The following is a 26,715-nucleotide window of genomic DNA, read 5'->3' as shown; positions in this document are numbered from 1 at the left end:
AAGTTTAAAAAAAAAAACAGGAAAAAACTTAAGAAAGGAGGAAAAGACACAGAGCATTATTTTTGTGCACGTAATATAACAAATTCTTATTTTTAAAACGCATTCTGGACGTTTCAGAGTGATTCAAGGAAGAGTTGAAACACAATGTGTCTTTTATTGTTTTGTAAAATATGCAAACTTTTTTATTTTTATTTCCTAATGTCTGTTGTTTGACATTCTATTTGCAGCAGCGGGGCAACAATTTGTACAGATTTAAGAACTTCTAAAACACTTTTGCTGGTCTGACGTGTCGAGTAACCGCGGGAGGCAAACCGTTTAAAGCTACTTCTTCCTCTAACTGCTGCAGAGATTTCTATTCACGCACAGATGATAACATTGACTGTTTTATAGTTTAGTTAGATTCATTTTTTTTAAACTTTAAACCATTCTTTCATAAGTGAACAAAAGACAATCAATTATTTCTATTTATATTTGAATTATAGTTCTATTTTTTAGAGTTTTTAGATCATTGAAACATACATTTATAGAAAAGAAGTTATTTAATACTGTAGTCTATAAAGACTAGATTAAATGGACATATTACCAAACACATTAATGTGCTCTAATATTTGGGAACTGTAGAATTATTAGAGCTCATAAAAATTATTTTCTCATTTTTTTTTGATTCTTTAAAAAAGACATCGAAACAACACCTGTTCATACTAATAATTGTCCTGTTTAGTTATAATGTAACTCCACGTTACATCAGTGTCCATGAGAAGTGGTTTTAAGCGGTTTTGTTGTGGCATTTCTTCAGGTATCATTAAACTCATCCTGCGTCGTAAAGGATGAAGTGATAAGTGAACATGCTTTAGATCTGAGCAGTTAGATTACTGAAAGATTATGTGTACAAAGAACAGTGCAGTTACTAAATTAAGATATAGTTTAGCGAAGCAATGAGGGAAATCAAATAGAAGACTAACAAATTCCCTGAGAATAATTTGTCTGAAAGGAAAGGGAGCTGTAAGTCTTTTTTTTTCAATGCTGCTGTTGTCACCTGAGTTTGATTCTCTGTCATTGATTTTTTAGTTTTTGTGTTTGTAGAAAGTGAAATGTCTTCTGTTATTTTTTTTCTTCTTTTTTTTTTGTCTGTCACTTGAAAACCTTTGAGCTAATTTGCCTTATTTTTGATGAATTTTATCTTTGAAGTAGATTAGATTTTTTTAGCTGTAGAAAGATAGCTTTTCCTAGAGAGTAGATATTAGTTTTTTCCTCCGCGTAAGGATTGATGCTGTTTTTCTTGTGCACATCAAAGTTTTCTCTCATTTTGTTTTCACACGAATTTCCGTTCCAAACCTTGTGCCGTCTGTCCTGATATTGTGTCGGGCCTGTTTGTAAAAAGCCTTTTTTTCGGAGTGGAGACCTGAACCAAACAATGACTTCATTTTAGTGCTGATCCAAAAGATTCATACTGACGCTGCATCAGCGTTGCGGCTCGACGAGGCTTCGTACACACAAGCCCGGGTATGTTTCCCGTCAGCGAATCGAGTGAAGCTCATGTCAACACATACAGTACATCCAAATATGTTGAACTTTAATTTATACAGACATCAAAAACTGTAGATATGTAGATAATAGAAATAATGGTTTTACAAAGGACTGCTCACTTGACCATGGAAGTGCCATTAAAGATGATTCTTACAGCCTTTAGTGAGACAGCAAGTCTGAATGAATTTGTGAGCGATCCAAAATTCTGCAAAAACTATTTTTAGCTAAGCCTTAATGTTTTTTCTCTGGATGAACTGCCGGATATCTCATAGGATTGACACTAAGTTGTATATACTATGGAAATGGCAACAGGCTTGTTTGAACTTAGTAATCACGTCAGTCATGTAAGTTAGCTGTAGGGTCATGAAGAGCTTTTCTTCCCGCTCTTCAACCACATTCATGTTTGGATCCAGTGAAAACACAGCGTGAGAGCGTCTTTCTCAAGGCTCGCAGTGGGCACCGTTTGATGATTCTATTTCTAAGTCTGTTTTGTCTTCACATTTTTTTTTTCATGTCATCTTTGCTGTGTGTTACTTTCTGCAACCAAAGATGTTGTGGCCACTCATCTTTTAAAGCTCTCTGTCACAGATACACAGCTCTCATCCATAGACGCTCATCTGTGGTGTGTGGTAGTTTTCAGTTCTGAGAGAGTCAGAAAGAAAAGCCACAATAAAGGTGTTTACATGTGCACAATATTCCACCCTATTACAGTTTTAATTACAGTTAAGCACATTATCAGTTACAGTTAAAAGTAAAAGACCTTTTTTTGGAGTAAATGGTTAAAATGAGCCCTCTCGCATAATGTACACATATCAAAATGTTTCAGCTGATGTTCAAAAGTCGACAAATGATCTGGTCTTGTTTACTTGTGGTTAGTAAAAAGAAATTCTATCAGTATACAGTACTAATGGAAGGTTGGAGTGCATGTAAACAGAATCATTATGAACCTTATTGGCCTCAGCAGACAACCAGGAGGAACACAGAGCGCAGCTTTTATCATGAGAGTTGTCAGACACCAGAGCTGATTTTGTAAATAGCCTTATTTTTCCTTCCACTCGCTCTTTACATCATTTTGTTTCTTTCTCCTTGTGTGTTTTCCTGATTTTTTTATGATTTATAACCTGTCCAGATAACACAGAGTGGCTAGCAAGTTTTCAGATTCAGTGCACCATGAAGGAAAATGTCATGGATATTGTTTATATGTTCAGAAAAATGATATTCCATGTATTAGCCATCACTTTTAATACAAAAAAAGATTTTGAAACTATGAAATGACCACTTGTTACAATGCAGTGTTTATTTATTTTATTTTTTTTTTTACAAACTCAGATATAATATTATAGTTAAATGATGATGCTCTAAAATGAATTTGCATCATGAAAATCATAACTTAAATTACATGAAATTGTAGGAATACTATGGTGTACTCTATAGACAGTACACAATATTTGAAAGAAAACAAAAATCTCCATGCACTTATTTTTAGTCCACACTAATTTGAAGATACTCTTGCAGTCCATCCACATGTAGATTTGACAGCTTATTTCATAGCTTCAAAATGTTTTGCTGCTAAAACAGGACTTCCAAACAGGCGGTTGGATGTTGCCCAGTCTGGATTTTCGAAATGTCTCCTTGAATTTTAATTTGGTTGATACAGAGTATCCCTCATTTGTATGTTTTTCAATAAAAAAAACATAAGATGCTAACATACAATAAAAAGTTTACTATTAGTTTGTTAATGGACAGTTTAAATAATTATATTTCACATTATTAAAACATAGAAATCTTGTCTTAAGGTGACATTTTTGAACAGAAAATACTAAAAACATGTTGCTCAACACTGTATGAACCAAGTTTGTGTGAATCACAGAACTTTTGAAAATTGGATGGGCTCATCTCACTTCCTGCTTGTGAACAGTTTTCTTATTTATACAAGAACTCATTTTGTACAGTTTTGTTAGAGGAAAGAGGTTTTGATATTTGGTTATTTTGCAAAGCCACTTGGCTACTTTTGTCTTCCTGTGCCAGAGTTGCTAAATTGTCTGTAACTTGTGTTTTTTTTATTGATTGAGATAAGATTTTCCTTCTTTCTTGGTTTTCTCTTTGAATTTGAATATGTCAGTTTTCTTTTTTTAATAAAAGCCTTGTTTCAATGAAAGGCTGAACCGTGTATTTAATTATCTTGTGCTAACTATTGGAGTCGAGGGGCAACATGATTGCGTCAGGTGTTTAAGGTCCTCTAATGACACATTTACAGAAAAAGTTTTTTCTCGCATGTTAAATGAGAGACAGTCAGCTGTTGCTCAGGCTGTGGCCTGCAGCTCAGGTACTGAACCCTGTATTGATTATCACTGGTAGGTGACATCATGACTTTGAGGGCATTATCTGGTCCTGCTGCTCAGCAGGTAAAACTGAGTAATCAAATCCAGCCACCTGTCCCTTTTCTACATCCGCTTATTCTGTCAAGGGTTGCACGATACTGAAGTCCACAGGTGTATTTATACCTTTTAATGTCTTGGAAAATAATACTCTGCATGTTTTACAAGTTTGAAAAAATCCGTAATCTATATTTTTATTTATAGTCAATATTCTCTCTGCTTGAATTGAACATTAATTAAAGATAAGACAGTAGTGTACAGTGCTTAGTATAGATGCTAAATCAATATTGATCTATCATAAGGTAAGAGATCTGTATCAACAAAAAATCGTGTTTTGGTGTATTCCTAATTATATGTATTAATGAATGAAAACATTTTTTGTTCTGCCATCTCACCGCTCACCCATCATTGGTTTCTAAGACACCTTTACTAAACATCAATGTTTACAGTACGGCTTCCAGCCGTGCTGGTCACAAATTAATTTAAAAGAATCGCACCAAATCCACAGCACCAACAAAAAAGAAAAACAATAATAATAACAACAATAAACGACATTCATAATAATCTTCTTCCTGAACTCCCATGCACTCACCAAAGAAAGAATCTTTTTCAAACAACCATTTCTGTCGCTTAGTCATCATATCCTTCATTAAACAAAAGATCATAAAACTCATAACGAGCAGTAAAAACCTGAATGATACTTATATTCAATTTCCCCAAGATCACACGCTGGACACAGTCAACTTTCTTCTAACAAAGCAGTTTATCAACCTGTTTCAATATGAAGAAGCAGAATACCAGCTCAGATTTACTCACAAATAGGCCTTTTTTTCTATTCTATTGAATCGATTAACCTATTTCATAGCCTGGGCTTCGACACACCTTCCACTGATTAATATTAATATTAATAATTCCACAATTGACATACTATTTATTTTTTTATTATTAAACTACAATTAATTTGGAATGTCTGATGTCTAGATTCAAAATGATGTTATTTGCTAGATTGCTAAATCTAAATGATATACATGCAGGAAATAGGATTCCTATATTTTCATATATTAACTATTCACACTCACATTCACGCTTATGCTGAGTTCAGTTCATGTAACCTGCTTGTCTTTAGACTGTGGGAGGAAACATGTGGAGAAAATATAAACTACACACAGAAAGGCCACAAGGACCCTCTAGCTGAGCCACTGGCCTCTTACCTGCACACATCATACAAATCATTATTAACATGTAATAACAGTTATTACCACATGTATCACTCACATATGCAAGGATCAGTGCTGTTTAAGATTTGTTTTTATTTTAATGATGACAGAATAAAACGTACACATCTCATTGTGAGTGAAAAAATATTAACATGTCATGTCCAGGTTTTTTTTCATCAACATTTCTAATGCTAACACTGATGCTAACGCTGATCATCAACTTGTTAACATGAAATAATTCTCTATCACGTTCCAAAGGCCACATCAAAGCCACAATAGAAATTGCAACTGATCTCTAATAACTTACTTTACTGTATGCTGTTACACATGTTTTCCCTCTATGGTTTAAATGTGTCTTAGCTTCAGAAGTCTTGAAGTTAGTTGAAATCCACTGGATCAGGGTTCTCTTGTGCAGTCTTTCCCTAAATATTGACACTCAAACTGAGCTGTTAGTATGAAAGTATCTTACATACACACATACATACAGACAAAATACAGAAAAAACTTTAAATCTATTATGATGTGCATAAAAAAACAAGTATAAAACAAACTGCATAGCTTGTGAAACAGTCAGTTGTTAAAACAAACTCAACCCTGCTGAGCTTGAAAGTGCAAATTTCCTGAATCTTTCTTTTTTGGCTCGGTGATGGATTAACAGAGGGATGCTGATCATACTCAGCTCTGTATCCACGCATGAGCATAATGACTGTTGAAACATACATTGTAGGATGGTGCAGGTCTCAGTGGACCCCAGAGAAGAACAAAAAACAGATAAATAGGAATGGCCTGACTACAGTGAACAACAGAGGTTATGTGAGGGCGTAGTGACAAAAACAACTGGTTTATAGACAAGATTACACAATCAAAAGCAAAGAACCAACAGATGGCTCTCTCTTTGCTTACAAAGGTCTGACGCACTAACAAAAAAGGGGAAAAAAGTAGAAGTGGTGATTCATTAAAACAGCCCTGGTGGTATCTGGTTCATGAGCTTAATAAATCCATGCTGGATGTTGAGTTTGATGAGAATGAGGAGGACATGCTTCACTCGCGGCCGCCCCCCATGATCTGTAGCAGGAAGCTGAACAGGTAAATAATGTCCAGGTAGATGCTGAGTGTGGCAAAGACATATTCCTCTGGACTTATGGTGAAGCGCTTGTTCCCTAACAACAACTGAGTGTCAAATGCCAGGAACTGTAGCAGAGACAAATGGAGAAAGAAATTTAGTAAATGAGACAAAAATGAAATTCAGTGGGATGATTTTTTGATTATTTAATTCTCACCAAAGTAAAGAGGATGGCTCCCAACACAGCATAAATGGCATGTAACCAGGGAACCTATTGTACAAGATAAAAAAAAAGCATTACAAAACACTGTTAAGAAGGACAACAGGATGGTAATTTAAGAAAGACAGTGCAGTGCTTTGCTAGATTATCTGTGACGTTAATCCCTTCTCACACACACCCAAATACAGCCGGCAGCACCTGAAGCATTAACCTCCAACTGCTGTTTTTGCTCAGCTATTTTTGACTTCACCTAGAAAGGTGTACTGATCGGATGGTGCTAGAAGCAGCGGAAGGTGGTGAACTTACATATCCAAAGGGGACGACAATGGAGAGGGTGATGGCGCAGAGAAGCATGACCATACACAAAGAAAATAGGACGCCCTGACAGGATGTGATGTCAATCTGGCAACAAGCAAGAGAGAAAAAAAACACACACATGATGGATTTATTTAATTATAACAAAAATCTGTGTGTTTTATTGTGTGAAAGTGGTTGGAAGTCTTTCTTACCTTGCTCTGGAAGCTGAAGATGGTGACAGAAAGACACACCAGAGATGTGATTCCCAGACACAGAACCACTGACTTTGTGTTGTAAAAGCTGGAGGAAGAGAGGAAACAGTCACATTAAACAAAGGCTCAGGTGAGTTGAAACCAATATCTCAGACACACACACCTAAATCACAATATGTTCTCACCTTGACACAAATCCCATCATGAAGGCCATGCTCAGAGTCTGTGAGGGGAGGAAAGAAAAACCACAGTTAGGCTACATGTTGAGTAAAGAACATGACTGTATTTTACCATAATGTGCTGTTTTCATAATGAAGAATACTTACAAAGAGAACTAATAAAATGATGTTCCAGGGAAACTGCCGTCTGTTTAGGTACATTCAGGGAAGGAAAACCCATGTCGTCACAACTTAAATTCACAAATGTACATCTGCTAGTTGCGTTTAATGAATATTTCTGTTGTTATTTATATTGCAAAGTAACATTACCTCAAATCCCCACAGCAGGACAGTGCGATGTAGGTGGCGAAAAACATGAGACTGTCAAAAAAGAGAAAAGGATGATAGAAAACGTAAAAAATAAAGTAATAGAAAAAGCTAGCACTATAATGTGAGTTGTGATGTGATGATGTGTCTTCACTTACTAAGATGCCATGTACAAGCTGGGATGAGTCTGAATAAAAAACCTCACAGGTGCGCTGGAGAGACAAGAAATAAATGGATTCAATTAGTACTTCATGTTTCCAGTCAAAGTGGTAAAAACAAAAACTTTACTTGTAAGTAGTGGTATAGCTTTGCAGTAGTTACCAAAATGTGAAGAGACCAACAATTGCTACAGTCACAAACAGCTGAACCATGAGAATGGCGTAGACCTGCAGGAAGACATACAGTTCAGTGTGGTTTACATAAAAGAAGACAGAAAGATAGTCTGAAGCACGCAAACTGGCAGACAAACTCATTTTAATCACTTCCAAGAGCCTGAGAAGAGAGTTTGTGAGCATGTATATGATAGAAAAGCCAGTCAAATGTGAGATTTATGTTCTGCTTTAATTGTTTTATTTCACTCTTAAGAGAGAAAGCCATCAAGGATGAGAAATCTCTTCTTAAAGCATCTCAGGGAAACTTTCCCAACAGGAGAGGAGTCAGGGGGTCATCTTATATATGTGTATTTATATTCCCCAGATTCAGATCAATGTCAGTGTCACTGTGATATTTATTTTCCTGGTGTCGCTTATTTTGTTGAGTGCATTTGTACCTTCCTGATGAAGGTCCGCCTGATGGTCTTGTCATCAAAAGAAAACTGGGCCTGCATCTCGTCATAGCCTGGAGAAAGAAAGAGGCAGACAGCAGACATGTGAGGTTTGATCTTTGTAAAAACAGAGGATAAATTATATATAGTCTCTTATAATGATCCTGCAGTATAATTCAGACACATTAAAGTCACCATGCAAGAGTCAGGTTTCACTGGTGCTAATTTACTATTGTAAAATACCTTGTTCTTTTCAACACACATTTGATGTCAAGTCACAACTTTAAATTTAAACAAAGTGTGATATCATTAAGATTATTTATAAGATAAAAATTTGCAATAAGGTAAATAAAAACAGCATGCACATTCTGCATATACTGAGTCTTATTTTCTTCAGCTATGACTTTGACTCATACAAGTGTGTTCAAAGTCTGGGTAGAAGTCAAAGACTTGATAGCCAGTGTTTAATATCCATAACTAACAGAGTGTGTTACCCCACAAAGAAGCAGCTTTTTACCTGCAGTTGCCTCCTGGTAACTGGGTGGCTCATTGTCATTGGTCACCTGCTGGGAACAGACTTGGAGTTAGCACATTTTATAACATTTTCACTTAGCTGTATAAAAAACACATCATCCTTTACAGTCACTAAAAACATCTTGTTCACTTTCCCACACATGAACCAACACAACTTCCCTTTCACTTATTATTTGTCTATGACAGTCTATAATATATAAGACTCTACTGATGAAGCTGAATGAGGACACTTTTTCATAACAGATCTGTTTACAGAACAGCCTCCATGTTTGGTTAGTTGAAAGGATTAGGATGAGTCTGCTGGGCCTCCATCTTTGGGTAGCCAGCGGCATAGATGACACTAGTGTACCGAATAAAGCAATATGTATTAAAAGAGCTCTGTCAGACACACCTAAAATCATAAAACTTTTTAAATTTTACGTAATTATTTGTTTGATTGTGCTTGATTTTGAGCCTGTCTTTGATGTTGTCATTAGAAGAGTTGAACCATCAGAAACACAGTCATATCTCTACAATTCTAACCGAAAGCTACGACTTTATCATTTGTGCTTTTGTATGAGCTTTTAAATAATTTTAGGAGCCTCATCTGTCATAGTTCATATGACAAATTCAGGAAATTACAAAGAATTGCACTGATCTATAGCAATCAATCACTACGCAATGTATTATACAGCTGCACTCTAGTTAGGAAAACTAAAAACATACCTTTCCCTTTTTCATGATTTTTTCCTTTTGGCTCCTTTGTTTTGCTCCTGATGAGGGAGTTAAAACTATTCTGAAGTCACTGATAAGATGTTTTCTCTTTTAAGTCCAAAATATGAAAATTCTCAGCTCCTCTTCTGTTGTCTGATAGGGTAAGTATGGTCCAAAACACTGCGAGGTGCAAGCAAAACGTTGCTTAGTTGTTGCTCTGAATTTGTCTCCAGTGTGAGGATTACACTGGAGCTTTATAGGCCTCCATGTGGTTAATCTCTCTCTAACCCTGATCCCACGCCACCCCTATCCTCTTCTTAATGAGGCCGTTCTAGCAATGTCCAGGTAGTTCGAAAACACTGAGATGATGCCAGACTGCACCACTGCTGTTGTGAAACAGGGGTGTCGTTTATGTCTCTTTTTGCAGGCACAGAGCTGCTCAGCAGTGTTCCAGGACAGTTAATCATCCTAGTGCTCACCAGAAAGACTCAAAGGACTTAAATATCTGAATTACATATGCATTGCATAACGATTTTGCCCCAGTTCAGTGGAGAGCAGGGGTATAGATCTAAGGGATATTTGATAATCATTGTATTGTACAGAAATATATCATTAAAACTAACAATACCTGCATATGTCAATGGGTTTATATATACTAGCATGTTCACTAACAACATTATTTAATATATAATAATATAATAATGATATAATATACATTATTTAAGACAGCCTATGATGTATGACTGTCAACCTTTGTGTTTTACTTAATATAGACTATCAAAGCTCTGTCTTCTGCATTTATAGTTGTATCAATGAATCAATAAAACAAAACTACAGTAGAGAGTTGGGTATATGTTTATTTGTGCCTTTTGATGTAATCTTCATCTTTATTTTTAGCATCAAAACAGATCCAGAATGACATCATGTTTTTGTGTAAGAGACTGGTTTAGTAACACTAGGCTAATGAGATGGAAGTTAAGAACATTATGGGGCACACACATGACCTTTACAATCAGTAATAATGAGATTTACCAGAAAGCACCCACATTTGATCTACTTTTACTATTAGGAATTATGCTGTTACATTCTCCACGTTGACAAACATGCAACTTATGATAATTTTTCAGACAACATACAAATACAGGGAGTTAAAAAATGTGAAGAAATTCTTGAATGCAGTGTCTAGCCAGCTGAAAGTGTTGATATCCTTAAACTTAAAGTCTGTGTAAAGGAAAATCAGAGGCTTTTTAAAGTTGAGATGAAATGACAAATGCCTTTTTAACCCTTTAGGATCACATCCCTGGTCATATTGTGCACCTATTTAACAATATATGCCAAAAAAACCCAACCCCCCCCCCCCCCCCCCCCCCAAACCAACCAGTTTCAACTCATAATATCATGACATCCACCCATCCATCAATCTTCAACTTTTAGCGGCACAGAGCTAAGATTCATTATGACATGCCCACTTTTCAACTTTCAAATCAAAATCCTCCCAACGTTATATATTGCCTTCCTGTCCTGTTTCACTCGGAAATACGTCACGATAAGGAAGTTAGATACTCTTGAAATGCTGCTTCATCTGGACTTTAAACACATTATACATATTAGAAAATAATTGCTGAAAACATGTGAAAAGACTATGAACTATGTAGCACTGAATTGTGGAGTTAGAGTGTTAAACTGTTTTTCCCCATTTCTGTGTTCAGGATTTTTTGGGCGGGCCTGAAATGGTGGCTCTATGATGCAGAGGGGTTACTAGCATGACCTCACCCCCCACTTTGTAAACACTAGAGCACCTACTCATAGTTAGTATTTTTACACCAGGTAGTTTTACAAACTTTCATTGGAGACAACGGGATTCACTTTGGATAATCTGCTTTTACTGGTTAATGGGGCCATTTTTGGTCAATGTTAGCGCTCAAGGAGTTATTTTAAACCCAGCTGAAGCGTCTGTTGACGGGTGGGGCTGCCTGCGGCTTTGGCTTCAGCATTGGGTGTTCGGCTGGGAGGTCCCTGGCCAGAGGGAGCACATTAGCTGGGCAGCACTTCACCAAGAAGCCAGCATGAGAGACAATTGCTCTAAGGGTGATTCATTGTGTGGCCACAATGAAGCCGCCAAGGACTTTCCACCAGAGGATTGAGTAACGTTAAGTGCACCGAACTCCATTGAAAAAAACCTAACCCTAACGATGATTGGTGATGGTTCGCTTGTTAACAAGTCATTTAAGTTCCCTTTTCACTGAAACGAGTCCACATTTACCTAAAAGATATATGCCGAACTAAACAGTGGCTCCTAACGTTACTTAATTTTTAAAATATCATCCATGCTGCTTGCTTTACACCTACAAACAAGGCCTATTTTAAATTGTGTATTTTTGTTTGGTATGAGCACTGTTAACACAGAGGCTGTTCAGTCCTAATTTTATATACTAGGCAATTTTTAAATCATTAAAATTTGGCTGGGTGGTTAATTACACATTTTTCTGTGTTGTGACAAACTCAGAACACATATTTATTATTGTTTTACACAGACTTTAAACTTAAAACCTACCTCTTTCGCCTGGCTTTTGATTAGAATATTTTATGGACATTATTTATTTTATTTGATTATTTATTTTATTTGATATTTGTGTTAATGTTTTAACACGTGTTATTCCCTCCAATCTATCTTATTTGTCATGGTCCTTTATCTAATTTATCTACTTATTTTATTTTATTGGTTTTATTACATTTGATCTTTTTTTGTGTGCATTAGTCTCAAATTGTTTCTTCTGTTTACATTTGTTCTGTCTTATTATCAGCTTGTCAGTCGTCTGTAAAGCACTTTGAATTAACCTGTAGGAAAGATGCTTTTTACAAATAGTTACAAAAGTTCGATTGATCAATTGATTATTCATAGAGTTCCCCAAGTGTGTGAAACTGTAGGATTGAAGCTGTTGTGTTACAGTGTGCTGTCTTCGTGGACTCAGCAGAGACAGAGCCCAATGATTTTGTAATTTATCCAGTTTTTAATGTATTGCTTGTTGAGTCACCTGTTGGTGTTGTGTGATTTGTGAATGAGCCTGTGCTGTGAGAATGTTTTTCTCTGTACTGTATAATGAATAATGAGCTGGAAGTAACTGGAGGACTGTAGGCTAGTTTGTGTATTTCATGCATATAGACAAGACTGTATAAGTCATCTGTTTAATACATGCATTAATAATCTGTCTGTGAATGTTTCTTAGTGTTCAACCTTTGTAGTAGGCTACTCAGTACTGATCTATACCTGTATCAGAGTAGAAGCTTTGTTGTATATATTTCTGTGTACTAAGAAAATACATAGGAAAGACTGTTGTTTGTCACAATAGACACACTGTCCTACTTTACTGCTTAGATGACCTGCCTCCTTGGCTTCTTAACCACTCCACTGCTAAAATGAGTGCTTTATAGTTTCAGAGTTTATTTAACTGTCCTCAGTTTGGCCCCTGTGGTTTAAATGGGCTAGAACCGCCACTGAACCGCCACTTCCTCCAGTCCTCAGGCCATAAAACATGTTAAATAAGGTTACTCAGTGCACGTTTCCTTCTTGTTACCACTAGATGGCAGCAGAAGGCAAGAAAACATACCTTCTAGAAGAGACTAGAAGAGACATATGTGTCAGACACATAGTAAGTGGTAAAACGGTTACTTCATTTGTTTTGTCATTTTGCTTCTTTTCCTAGCAGACCTGGGGAGAAGAGGGATAAGTCCCCCTTTTCTACAAAACTCAATCTATCACTGAGTTATGGCCTTGGAGTGAGAGAATATCTTGTGTCGTCACATTAGCCCCAGTCACTGTTCAGTCCCAACCTAACCCTCTTATCTGACAGAATTAAAAAAATATTGTGATGCTTTCAAAAAATTGTTTTCAAATATTTGATAAACACTTAACAGACCAACAGTGGCCAAAGTTTGTTCCTGCTGTAATTGTTCTGTCCACTAGGTGGCATGTGAAGACCTCAACATGAACCATAGAAATGACTGGAACATTGTTGAGTCAGAGCTCTCTGCAAGGATTAAACTGTCTGCAACAGTAGAAGACTTTCAGGGTGTTTGCTGATGCAGTACGAAAATAATAGTTTGGCTATATTGATATAAATGTAGGGCAGAGGGCATCAAGGGAGCAACATCGTATTCCTCAGAGACTCCTCAGTCTTACTGCCAGAGAGAATCACCTGATAGGGAGGCGATTTATTGTTTTTGTCAAAACAAATAGACTATACCTTGGAAATGTGGTTCCTGATATTCATATGAAAAGTCACAGGTTCTCCAGACTGTTTGAACTACAAGTCCACAAAAGAGGAAAGAAGGCGATCATAATTATTTATAGGAGACATTGTTTATGGAAAATGTTCCCTAACATTTACAGTAATGAATTTTTCCCAGGCCTTTCAGTAGACTGAAGAGATACCTCTATGCAGGGTTTCTGCTTGTACTGTCTGGTACCGTGACTATACACCTCCAAAGCATTTGCATACGCAAGTTCCCGCTACAATTGTCTTTTCAATGTCACATTTGCATGTGTCTTTGAATAGAGTCACTTCCAGTTTATAATCTCCCTACCAATGGCTGCTTGTCGCCTCTCCTCTGCAAAGTCACTGTGGGTTTGTGCTAAAGAAGACTACCTTGTATTTCTTGAATTATGACGCTCTGAAATTACATTTTCTTGTTATCACACACTCAAAAATCAAGTGATGTTTCTTGTTAGCAATAAAGCCCCTAATGGCCCTCAGACATGGTGCATGATTGGCTGATTGCTTCTGTTGCTAGGCTACAGCTCAATGGTATGCCTCGGCAATGCTGATAGTGGCATCACATTAGGGAAGCAAATGGAAAAAGATGAGCACAAGGAAAATGCTATAGAACCTTATTTTATAATGGTACTCTATGGTGTGACCATAAAACATTTACAAAATATTCACAAGGTGATGCAGTCAGTTGACAATACATTTATTTCGATCATATATTTTCAAATAAAAAGTATATACTCCAAGTGCATGGTTCAAATGCTGCTTTCTCTTTGCAGTCTGTAGAGCAATTTATTACGTGTTGTCAATGATGCTGACATTATACAATACTTCAATACTAACTTCATATACATATCTGAGACTCTGCAAACTAAAGAGGGTACCAACCAAGAATAAAGGATATATACAAAATTTACACAGAACACCTTAACATATAACCCATCAGACACGGTCAAAAATGACCAATAATTTCTCCCTGATTACCGCATACCAATACAATGCAATTTACTCTCATTTCTTAAAAATGTTATACATTTCTCAATCACAAATGGGTGATTTTTGTAAAGATTTCCCACATGGTGACATGTTGTGAAAATAGCTTATGTCATTTCAACAGGGCATCCCCAAACCGTCCTCCTAGCTGTGTGTTAGACATTTCTATTGCTATATTATATAATGATTTAAGATGTAAGAGGTTTCTTAATGTATGGAAAGTGCCATTTACCCTTGTGGCATGAATGTACATAAGAAATCATGGTTGGTGAATGCTCCTGTTTCTCTGGGCAAGAGTATGTGCTTCCTTCTTGTTTGCTTTGTGAACTGGGGTAGGAGGACAAAGTCAAGTGAGGAACAACAGGCTCTCTCTTCTTTTTGGTCTTCAGAACAAACTGTCTCTAACAAACTCCAGGTGGGTGAGGTGATGACTTGGTGGTTTGATGTTGACTCAAACAAACCCAAGGAAGAACACAGTTTATGTCTTTAATAGTTTTTTTTTTTAGCAATCCTGGAAGCAACTGGAGGGATCAGTTTGACTTCAGGGGCCTCCACCTCCTGCTGTGCCTACATCCTTCACTGCAGTCCTCTCTCTTACAGCATCACACTTGGCACAGCTCCCACAATAACTGTCCATCATACAGAGGCCAGTGTCCATGGCGGGCCTGGCTTGCATGGGGAGCAAGGAGGTTCCCCCAAGCAGATACCTCAGTAAGATGTGAGCCTTCTGAATCAAGGATCTATGCGGAACGCTAAAAGCTTGTCAGAGTGTTGGTTGTTCAGGGTGCGCAGGTCCGGCAGACGGAGCAGCAACTTCGGGAAGAGGGTGCTGTCATCTGGGCGGCGATTGGTGATGAGAGAGCGCAGAGCTTTTATTAGATTCTCCTGCAGCTGCTCCACTGCTCCCACCTCCACTATACCAGAGCGGTCTGCAGAAAGGGAGGGGAAATTAGGGTTAGACACGAGGAAATATGCGCATAGAGTACAGTATGTGCTTGTGTGCATGTATGAGTATAAGTCTTACCAGCAGAAACTAGCACGACAGCCATAAAAAGTGCCATCTCATCTGGTTCCAGACCCAAGGATCCTAGTTTCTCACTGAATTCAAACATGGCGTCCAGTAAAGAGCCCATGCCCAGAGCCCTCAGTGATGCCAGAGAGTATGTCTGCCCATTGAGGAAGGTCACAGTCCTCTCCTTGGGGTCAAACAATGAGCAGAACCTGACCATCAGAACCTGTGGACAGAACCAGATCAGGTCAGTGTCAAAAGAAACTCCCATGGGATGAGAATAAAGCAAAGACAATAGTCCCCTATATTCCTACATAAACCAACAAATTCTGTGTGAGTGGATGTACCTGGAAAGTGCCAGATTTGAGCAGCATGACTTGATCATGCTGGCTAAGAGTCTGGAAGCCTGGGATGCTCTTTGCAAACTCCACCACTTCTTTAACAGCAGGGGTGAAGCACTGGGAGAAAGACTCCCACACCTCCTGACTGGAGCGACTGGCTGGAGCCACAGGACATGAATTGAGTGGACATGCCTGTCGCAAAAAAGAGAGAAAAGAGGAAGATAAGCGTTAAGTACTTTTTATTGACATCAAATAGATATTCATAGATATTTACATGCTGACAAAAGAAAATACTCACCAGCACTTTGGCTCCTCCGTTCAGCTTCCAAGGACAGGAATTTTGGTTCTGGGAATCGCTGGCTTGGAAACTGTTGTGATTGGCCGTGTAGGACTGAGATGATAGGTGGCCAGTGACGGGGCACTGATTCTGGTTGGAGGAGAAGTTGTACTTGGAATTGTCAACATTGGTGTTGGAGGAGTTTTCATTGTTGGTGTGTGCAACAGGGCAGTTTGAGGCACGATGGTAGTTTGATGTCAGGTTTGCCTGCTCCCCTTGAAGTGTGAGCTGCGTCTGGGTTGTTGTGTGCGACAGGGCAGGGTCATGCGCTGAACTGTTCTGGAAAGTGGAAGTGCCAAGGTTGCTGGCAGCCATCTTAAGCGGTTTCTCATCACTGCTTATCAAGTTGCTACGGTAAGACTGCGATATGGAGCCAGCTCCTTCATTCGACTGGTGGTTCTGCGGACTGCAGGGGGCATCGGGGGGAGGTGACACCTCCATTTCTATGGAGGCTGATTCATTGAGACTGTTCATGTAGCTCTGCATCTCATCCAAAAGTCTCTGCTTCTCCCGCTTGGGAATACGCCCAAAGCGCACAGCTGAGGAGAATAGCAACCAAGAGAGAGCAACTCTGTTAGCATTTACTGACAGCAAACACTGATATCACTGCCAGCTACTTACTGGCAGCACTTTTAGGGAATACATGGAAAAGCAGAAACAGTTCAAATGATTTTCACATTCAAACAGCGTAGAAAAACAGCAGCCAGTTCTTACTCTAATATGAATTCTACATCTGACTCTCTTACTGTAATCTCCTTGTGGATTACAAATCCCAAGACCTCCCTACTGTCTCTGACTATTCTGTGTCCATCACAGCTGTTTCACTGCAGTTTGGAAACTAAAGCTGTCATCACATCCTCCTCTCCATCCTTACAATCCTCCCTCCCCCCCTTTTCAATACTGCACCACCACTGACAGTACTATTTATAGTACGCTCTATGCTACACCACCTCCCCCAGTCTCTCTCCCTTTTTGTCTCTCAGTTGAGCACTCGCTCTCTCTTTTCCTGTGGAAGTAGGTCACTGGGTCAGCAGCGCTGAACATGATGTCATTAGTAAAGTGACAGAGTGATTGAGTAGTGCAAAGGTCATAAAGAAAAGAAAGGCAGGTAGGAGAGGTTAATAGAAAAAGGGTTGAAGTTGAAAAAAAATTGGATGATCAAAAATTCATTTGACATGTTGAGTCAAAGACGTGAAATGAAAATGAATAGTGGCTTTGTGGGTCTACTGTTGTGGTTTTGGGGCAGAACCAATAATTCAATCAAATATTATATTTTTATTTTTAAGGTAATTTTTGAGTGTGCTTATTCAGAAAATTAAAAACATGTAAAATATGATTAACTAATAATACAGTTTCCTTGCTGTGATCTGCCAAATTAGCAGGTGATTTTTCATTCCTGCTTTTTGGCTTTTTTTAGGTCATCTAAAAATGTTTGCTCCAGAAAAAACATGATTTATTATCACCTAGTTTAACCGTGTCCCAAGAGACTGGAGCCTTGCGGTGAAACAATGCAATATAGCAGATTAACTGTGTAATGTTATTTTAATTTTGAGTGAGGCACTGTACGTTTTAGTGATTAACAGGACAGAATAACATTATTTCCAAATGACTGCTTGTAAATGTCAATGTTGAAAAAAATAAAAGGTAAGACTGTACATCTTGGTGAACACATAATCAACAACTTTTGTGCCCCAAAATGTGTGTCCCAAAATAAACCATATTTGTCACAGTTTCTCCTTGACTGATGACTATTGGGACTCTCAAGCTCCTCTTGCCATAAATCAGACAGGAGGGCAAGGAGAAAGGGAGACAGAAAGGAACAAAAGACGAAGGGAGGAGAATGGAGAAAGAAAAGAAACAAGAAGATGAAGAGAGAATGATTTTTTTGTGATGAGAAGTAAGACCTGCATATGTACAATTTTAACTGTGGACTCATACTTTAGTTGAAAGCTACTACAGGAATTATTGAAGCATATTCTTTGAAACTGAAACATGTGATCATCAATGTATCCTTATATCCTCTGCTCTACACTGAGAAAACTGATATTTCAGTTTCAGTTTCCCCATGTCAAAAATATCTTCTTTAAAGACATTAACACTGTTTCTCACCATCTCTGGACATGCCCACTGAGAGACACTTCTTAAAGCGGCAGTGCTGGCACCGGTTTCGGTTCATGCGCATGATGAGACAATTTTCATTCTTGACACACATTTTGTAGTGGATGTTCTGCTGAATGCTGCGTCTGAAGAAACCCTGGAAAAGGCACAAGAAGTACAAAGGCCTTAAAGCATATCTGTTGTGGTGATGAGTCAGTGTGTGTGCACCTACAGAAAAGAAAGACATGATGTAATATTATCTTTGTTCATTCTCACCTTGCAGCCCTCGCAGGCGTGCACACCGTAATGGAACCCAGATGCAATGTCACCACACACCTTACAGAGAAGCACCATACCTCCAGTTTCTATAAAAGAGGCATACATCCATCATCAGTGAGAGAAATACAATTACAAACTGCTGGCAGGTAAACATAGAGGAGAACAGGAAGTGTGGAAGTAAGTGAATACTTACTTGTGAAGGTGCCAGTAAAACCACAAGGTCTTTTGGCCACCGTGGGATGGTTGTAGGTTGCTGATGATACTGTGGTAATTTGGGCAACTGGAGTGTTATTTACTTCAGGAAACTGGAAGACCATTTTCGGGGAAGGAGTTCCTCCTCTTTGTTCCCCTCCGTGCTTCAGGGCCCCAATCTCCTGAAAGGAGACACCCTCTGGGGATGAAGGCTGCGAGTGGGAGGAAGGCGACTGGGTCTGGTATCCACTTGAAGGGCTGCCAGGACTCGGGCTGGCACTGCCAGACGAGCCAGCATACAAGATAACACCACCTGGAGGAACAGAGAGGGGCAAAAACTCAGTTCACTGATCTTCATCGAGGTTTCTGTTCCCATGCACAATGTGAGTGGGAGTGCAAGTGTTGAGCAATACTTTTGATTCAGTGACTTTACTTGGCAGACTTTACAAACACACACAAAAGCCTGATCATGTTGGGACAACAGAAATTTGATCTGATGATTAACTTAAGAAAAATGTTGAGGCTTGAACAACAACAACTCTGACCTGGATATCTGCGCAGAGCATTTTGGTTTCTATTCTGTTAAATAATCAAATAAAAAAGGCATTGTCTTGCCAGCTCTCAAGAAAGGCTCTGAAAACAAACAGCCTGCGTGTTGCATTTACTGATTAGCTGTTCTTTGGAATATTGGAATTCCACTGGAGAGCTTCCTGTAAATAAATATTGGAAAAATAAACAACAACAAGGTGATATAAATACCCTTATCTGATGGTTAAACCAACACTCACAAATGGTAAATAGTCATAGCGTGTTATTTGCTTAAATAACATTACAGCTAAAATTAATGTTCTGATAAGATAGGGTTATTATGTTTAATACAATAGCCTTCAATGCAGATTATCATACCAGGATATTATACAAATATCATATCAAATATATATATGAAACACCATAAAACATTTATTGCAATATGACAGGAAGTCAGCATATATTCATAATAAATGCCACAGATAGGCCTTTGTTTATGGATGTCACATCAAGTCGGAAATGCCCTATTACCCCTCAATGCAACACCCATCCAACCCCCTTGTTTTGCAGACAGTGTTCCTCCCTGCAAGATGAAAGACTGCCCCTCACGTGCAGGCTGAGCCAGCCAGCTCCCTGCCTGTTTGCTTTCAGCACAGTCTTTTCTCCTCTGCCCCCTCCCTTCTTCTCTAGCCTTCTCCCCTCCTACCTCCTCCTCCTCTTCCTCCTCCTCCCTCCCTCCCTCCCTCCCTCCTCACTTTGGCTCCGGGCATGCAGACCCATCTATCCGCCAGCCACCTGACCGGGAGCTCACATGGACTCTTGACACAGTTCCCGCCTGGCTCACAAGGCTCTTTGCGCAGTCCCGTGTAGACAACAGCAGCAGTACAATAACAGGCGCTAGGGCAGATCACGTTTGGAATAGAGAGGGCTTTAATGCTGTGACTACAGACGTAGAGGAAAGCAAGCAGGGCGCAGCCACTTTAAGTCGCTGCATTCCACAGAGCCGCTAGAAACTGTGCAGTCACGTTGTTGCTGGCCATTATTTTGACACATTGAAATCATTTGATTAGGGGTTTTAGTGAGTCTAGGAGAACACCTCATTGTGCATTTATATCACGAGGATGGGAGGAAGGCAAACCCACTTAAACTCATTTACCCACTTGTAAGGCTGACATAATACTTTTAATTTATGGTAGCGTGGTAAAAAAAAAAAAAACTATAATCAGTGCTTAGAATAAAGTCTCTACTATTACAGACATTTATAATATCAAGAATTTGCATTTTTGTGCTCATAATATCTCTATGGTCCCCTTATCATGATCCTCATCTTCAGGGTGTGTCCTCTTTTTAATTTGTGTGTCCTTTGTATGTGTCAGGTGTCTAAATACTTGAGCATAAAAGCCTGTGTGTAGAGACTGCATGCTTCACATGCGTCAATGAAAATCTGCATCACTGATGATCATGATTGCACTTTGTAGGTCACTATCAAACAAAGATTTTCATTGAGCAACCTGAATCACAGGTCTTAATATCAGATGGCTGTTGAACTCTGCCCAACAGGTTACTGCAGTGACGTTAAGAGATGTCTTGTCTAACTGTGTTATCTAAAGTAGTAACAATATCCTTGAATTGTCTACACTGTCATTTTTTTTTGTACATTTCCTCTTAAGGACCTTGAATGATCTGAGAAAAAGCCTCCCCCTGCTCTTGTGCTCTCTCCTTGAGAAAACACGTGCTGCATTTCTGTGTAGCACTAAGTGCCTCCTTAATTCCACTGCTTACACGTGTCAACACTGAATGCAAGGTACTCTGAGCTTGACGGCTTGTGTGTGCGTGTGTGTGGTGACAGCTCCAGTGTCTGACTGGCTGTGAGTTCACATCACACACAGATGTTGCATGTGCATGAGTAATTTCCTGTGTGTTTGTGTCAAAGTGGTAAAAGCTTCACGGACATGTGCATCACCTGCAGAGGACATGGGGCCACACCTGTACTGTCACACTAAATCCACACCCCCTTTGTACATTCGCCGTCACATCCCCGCCCCTCTGTGTGTAAAAACATTCCGTTTTCTGTCTCCTCGTAACTATTTCCAAGAATCTGGTTTGACTGTGTGCCAGAGGGAGCTCTGCAAATATAAACCGTGCTGTACTCAGGCACAGGTTACAACATGTGACCTGTGGACACACACAGAGCCATAGGAACTACAGAATAAACAAAACACTCCACAGCCCCTCCCTCTGCCAGTCCTCCACGACTTCCCCTCTCATACATTCCCACCCCGTGGGCATGCATGCATGGAATGTAAACTGTATAAACATCATGCTCATACTGTATCATGTCTGGGGAAAGACTCTCCTTCTAAACTTTAACTAGTCCGTCGTGTCATGTGAGCATTTACAACTGTGCATGGGCAGTAAGCCCCGCTCCACGTGAAACGGCCGGCCTCATGTCATGTGTCTATTTATGAAGCTCTATTCAAGGATGATGATTCTTTATATCACATGAACCTCCAGTGATCTTTTAAAGAAACATTAATGGTTTCATTGTTGTTCCAATTTGTACTTGAGTTCAAGGAGTTCTGTAGTACAAAAGTCAAAAGAGTTTTACATGTAGGTCTTCTGGGTTCACCCATATGTATGTAGAATAGACTAGAAGAAGGTTATACTTGATCCTTGGCTTGAAATACTATCTGTCATTCGGATCAAGCTTGGATTTTTAATGTGATTCAGATAGTTGTGTGATCACCTGTCATGCTGGCAGGCACAAGGAATCTGATTTCAGGACTGGCGTCAGAGCTCAGCCAGACATTAAGCCTATTGTTCTTGCTAGCATGGATGACATGTGTGACACATTTATGTATTTTGACATAGTGATACAATTATCTGACATAATGAAAACACATTCAGGGGATGACATACATCTTTTTTTTTTCTTTTTTCAAATCATTAAAGGCCATCGCAGTCATGCAATAGTCATGCTTTTAGGTCACAAGTTCAGCTTTCTGAACACATTATACATTAAAGGGGCGGTTGGGCAGTTGCGGCCATTCCTTGCCAGGCTTTTCAGAATTACATAGTCATGTTACCATGGAGTCACGCTCATCACCCCTCTGGCAGCCACTGAATAATACTTAGAATTTAGTTATTCAGGTGCTACACATTCACCATAGCAACTGTACAGTTTCATCTTCAACTAGTGAAGCTGGAGGAAAGCCTACAACAGTTGACTTTGGCAGAATCTCCTGCAATAAACTGAATGTAACTTGATAATGATGAGTTTGTTGTGCCAAAGATAATCACTGATGATTCAAGTTTTTATTGATGACTTATTGTTTAGAAGAGATATACATCAGTTAGGCCTACCCCATGATCTCACATAACACTCTATGACTGGGGTTTATTTATTCTACGCGCAAGAAAAAGGCACCATAATGATGAAGACAATAATGAAATTAAGCACTACAACAATGTGAAGGGTAAGCTAATATTACCCATTTACAATTGGTGCTGTTATGCCACGTGCCTTCTCTGTTGTTGTAAAGTTATATTGCATGGGTAATTAGTAATTTATGACTACATTATTGTGCTCAGTTTACAATATCATTATCTTCTAAATAAATAAATAATGCAAGAAATTGCTTCATTCAGTGCTACACTGATTCCAGGATAGAAAACACTATCATGACTATCACTATCTATGTTAATTGATTAATTTTGCCATTCAAAATGTTAATTATTATCACTTAAATAAATGGGTGGTGTCTATGCACCGTAAGAATAAGGAATAATATTTTTTATTATTATTTCCAAACATTACACGGTACTTCATGTTTAAAATGTCTCATTGCTCTTAGTATTGAACGTTTAAAAGCAATTACGGTAACCAGCAGTCAGAGCAGGCTGTTAAACCCCTCTGACCCACTGACCAAGCTATCCCGCGAATGAAAAGGGATCCCCGTGCGGGCTTGAGAGCGAGCTGAGCGCGCGCAACGGAGAGGAGCGACCACGAGGGGCGGGGTGCATGGGAATCATGCGCTGCACGTGGATACTGAGGCTGTATACACGTGCTGTCAGCTCAAGGCGGGGTGGATGCGTATTAAAAAAAAAATCAGGCGCATGATTGTTGTTTTTGGGAGGACACCAGATGAAAACATGACAGTCCGACCTATCATGCGCGTGCTCAAGGACTTTACTTTCTGTCTACTCTTCGGTTGCCATAGCTTTACTTTTCCATTGAAATGTATGTGGCAGTATTAGTGGTGACGTCAACGCGCATTGATTTATTTATATCTCGCCGTTGAAAGGCACCCAACGGCTTCCTGTGATATGTTACACGTAATTTATGAATTACTAATAAACCACTATTGATTACCGGTTCACTCCATACTGATCTATTCAGGAGTGCTGTGCCACAAATTTACACACACGTCAATATTGCCTTCATGTGCATCAACCAACAATGTTTAATCCACTGGTAAACCGCGGAGTTAGCGGGAAATTTATTTTTAAACGTTATTTATTTGCTTGTTTTGTGAGTAATCTGAAGATTTCGCAATCATCTCTCATTCATCATCAGCTCCACCTACATTTAACCCAGATCATGATTCAGGTCCTGGCAGATATGAGTGTTTACTCCCAACATTGCCCTTCAAGTCACGGCCGGTACACGGAGGGACTATCTGGCACTGGTTACTTGTTTTGACTCAGTGACTGTTCTCTGACAGAGAGCACTCACATGTGTTAAGGGTGTGCACTGTGAATTACACACGTGTTAAATGAATCACACAATAGAGCAAAATAGCAATTAAGCAGCTAAAGCACATATGAGACGGAGAGTGCGTGATTCACACACATCATGAGGATACAATCTGTTATCATTTAAAGGGGATCACTGTAGAAAGGGAACGCGGGGCGTTTCGGGTCGCGCGCTTCACGTGAGTTTGTTTACATGCAGGGAATCGGAAGTCCGCCGCAAAGATTTGACGAGAGGACTTCCCTCTCCGACCTCAGCTCACTCACTCAAAACTCTTAACTGTCTGCAGCCCACGAGCGTTTGGCAACGTGCCAATATGGTGCACCGCCGAATTACAGTTAAAGAACATGCCATGTTTTTTTCTCCCTTTTCCTGCACCAAAACTAAATAATGCCCGTGTGCGTGCCTTTAACAGTCATAAACTAACAGATTATGTTTAATATGCAGCAGCTTAAGCGCTGCAGGGACAGATATCATCGCAGTTTTACATGCATTATGAAAGGTGTACAGTGTTTTAAAATGACATGCAGTTTAACGCAATATAAGAAAGAATAAAAACATTTTGCTCTCTTATAAGTTTGTGTCAATGCATAATTAATAATTCTAACAAATGAATCAACACACTGGCTCTTTAAGCATATTATTTGATGCAGAGAAGTGCAACAGCATCCGTTCCCATTATGTACCATTAGCTGCTCCTTTCTACATAACTGCTTGTTGGCAGTGAAATTATTATTCCATTGGCTCCAAACAGAACACATAGACTACAGTATTAAAGTATTCTTACCGCCAGGGCTATTTTCCATGTTTCTCAGTCGGTCGATGTTGTTCAGTTGTTCCGTGCTGTGTAATTGAGGGCGTTTTAATGCTGGACTGTCTGCCTCTGCTTGCCACTGAGGAGTTTCGTTGATACAGGTGAAAGAGTCATGAACTGCCAAGGCATAGATAGTGTATCCCAGATCTTAGACCAATAGGAGTACGCACAGGGCATTGGGGGTGGGGGGCGGGGGTCTTGAGAAAAAACCCGGTCACAGCGGAGAGAACAACAAAAAAAAAAAAAATAATAATGAAAGAAATATACTAGAAAAGAGAATTAGAGCAGTACTGATCCACGTAGTTTCCAAGGTGAATAGATGCACGGGACAGCTCAGCTCTCCGCCTTGTGCAACGTTGTGATGCCAGGCTGTGGTAGGATAGCTATGGCTTCTCTAAATTAGAGTTCCCAAAGCATTCAGCTGCTTGCCATGTACAGTCACCATCAAAACATGACTGGAGTGGAAGTAGTTTAAACACTCCCCCACTCATCAGTAAGCAACACGCGTCCTAAAATAACCAGCACGTTTTCAGGTGCCTGAGAAATGTGACCGGTTTTTTTTTCGTTCTCTTTTTGTGTCCCTTCAACCCGCCTATTTGTTTTATCAGGGATGTCTCTCTCTCTTTATCTGTCACGCTCTCTGAAAACATCCCCCCCCCCCCTCCTTCCTCATCCTCCTCCTCCTCCTCCCCTCACGCCCCCACTCTTTTTACTCTTTCTCACTTTTTCATTGGCTGAGAGCCCCGCGTGGAGACGGCACATTGGGCTCGTTCGACTTTGGAATGCTGCTTAAAGCTCGGCAGCATGTGCGCATGGCATGTGAGCTCGCGCTGCCCTACTGACACACATTTTATGCTAATGAGTAGCCTGGGCTCGGCGATAAGCGGGGGGGAAACGAGGAGGAGATGCCGAGGACAGCGAGATGTCTCACTCCTCGCCTCGTCTCTAGACTTGTAAAGATGGGTAAATACTGACTAAACGGCTGCACTGACGAGCCAGAAACCATTTTTGATTATGGCACGTGAGGGAAGACCTCAGATAACCACAGAGGGGATATTTCATTTTCAAGATATTAATGGAAATATGCACTCAATAAATTGCTCTACTGCCATTTTCTACCTCAGAGACTATTGTTTACATAGCTCCTCTTAGCAGGAGAGACATTTTTATTTATTCATTGCCGTATTCCAAAGTATGCACTGTTTTTGGTGTCGTTATGCACGTGCTCTGGCAATGTAATGACAATAAAAATTGAATTAAACTGAATTGAAATGGTGTACTGAAGGTATAAGCTCCGTTTAGATTTTAGATTGCAACACCCTTCTTGAGATATAGAAGGTGCCTTTGAGATACTTTTTTTCATATTTTATATGTCTCATCGTTTGGCTATTTATATTTACAAACGTTTAAATTATTAAAACATTCATATTCCATCGCATTTGTCTCCTGCCTTTAACATTAACATTTGATGAAATATGTAGGATATAACTTAAATGTTCCACAGGAGAGACATTATGGCAGCACAACATAAAGATCACAGAGGGAGGTATAGGAACATGATTGGATATAAATAAGTAGAAAATATATACAGATTTAATGAAGATATACAAATAAATCAAAGTTAAAAAGCTATATACAGTACATTATCCCATCCCAGTCTTTATGCAATGCAGTTTTCTGATATTCCAGATCAAATAATAGGCCAATACAAAATA

The 26,715-nt window shown here is 39.2% G+C and overlaps 2 protein-coding genes across 3 annotated transcripts; both read right to left on the bottom strand.

The window, feature by feature from the left end:
- Positions 1-5,766: 5,766 nt before the first annotated feature.
- faim2b (Fas apoptotic inhibitory molecule 2b) lies at positions 5,767-9,416 on the bottom strand. Of its 2 annotated transcripts, none has more exons than XM_042407354.1 (12): positions 9,402-9,416; positions 8,680-8,728; positions 8,169-8,236; positions 7,721-7,785; positions 7,558-7,611; positions 7,403-7,453; positions 7,241-7,280; positions 7,100-7,137; positions 6,915-7,002; positions 6,712-6,807; positions 6,403-6,456; positions 5,767-6,313 (listed from the first exon to the last, which is right to left on the bottom strand). In XM_042407354.1, the coding sequence occupies exons 1-12, from the start codon at positions 9,414-9,416 to the stop codon at positions 6,164-6,166; spliced, it is 768 nt and encodes a 255-aa protein (XP_042263288.1). In that variant the 3' UTR covers positions 5,767-6,163. The 2 variants fall into 2 exon arrangements, with proteins under 2 accessions (XP_042263288.1, XP_042263289.1); XM_042407355.1 differs by having other exon boundaries at positions 8,680-8,725.
- A 4,849-nt stretch (positions 9,417-14,265) lies between these two features.
- On the bottom strand, positions 14,266-25,642 carry LOC121894785 (nuclear receptor subfamily 1 group D member 1-like). Its single transcript, XM_042407630.1, has 8 exons — positions 24,974-25,642; positions 18,907-19,218; positions 18,711-18,799; positions 18,447-18,591; positions 16,299-16,876; positions 16,007-16,192; positions 15,675-15,885; positions 14,266-15,579 (listed from the first exon to the last, which is right to left on the bottom strand). The coding sequence occupies exons 1-8, from the start codon at positions 24,990-24,992 to the stop codon at positions 15,383-15,385; spliced, it is 1,737 nt and encodes a 578-aa protein (XP_042263564.1). The 5' UTR covers positions 24,993-25,642; the 3' UTR covers positions 14,266-15,382.
- Between the last annotated feature and the right edge of the window lie 1,073 nt (positions 25,643-26,715).

The sequence above is a fragment of the Thunnus maccoyii genome, chromosome 3 (genome assembly GCF_910596095.1).
Source record: "Thunnus maccoyii chromosome 3, fThuMac1.1, whole genome shotgun sequence".
Lineage (NCBI taxonomy): Eukaryota > Metazoa > Chordata > Actinopteri > Scombriformes > Scombridae > Thunnus > Thunnus maccoyii.
The sequence above is the reverse complement of the archived record's forward strand: the minus strand, read 5'-3'. Positions and strand labels throughout refer to the sequence as shown.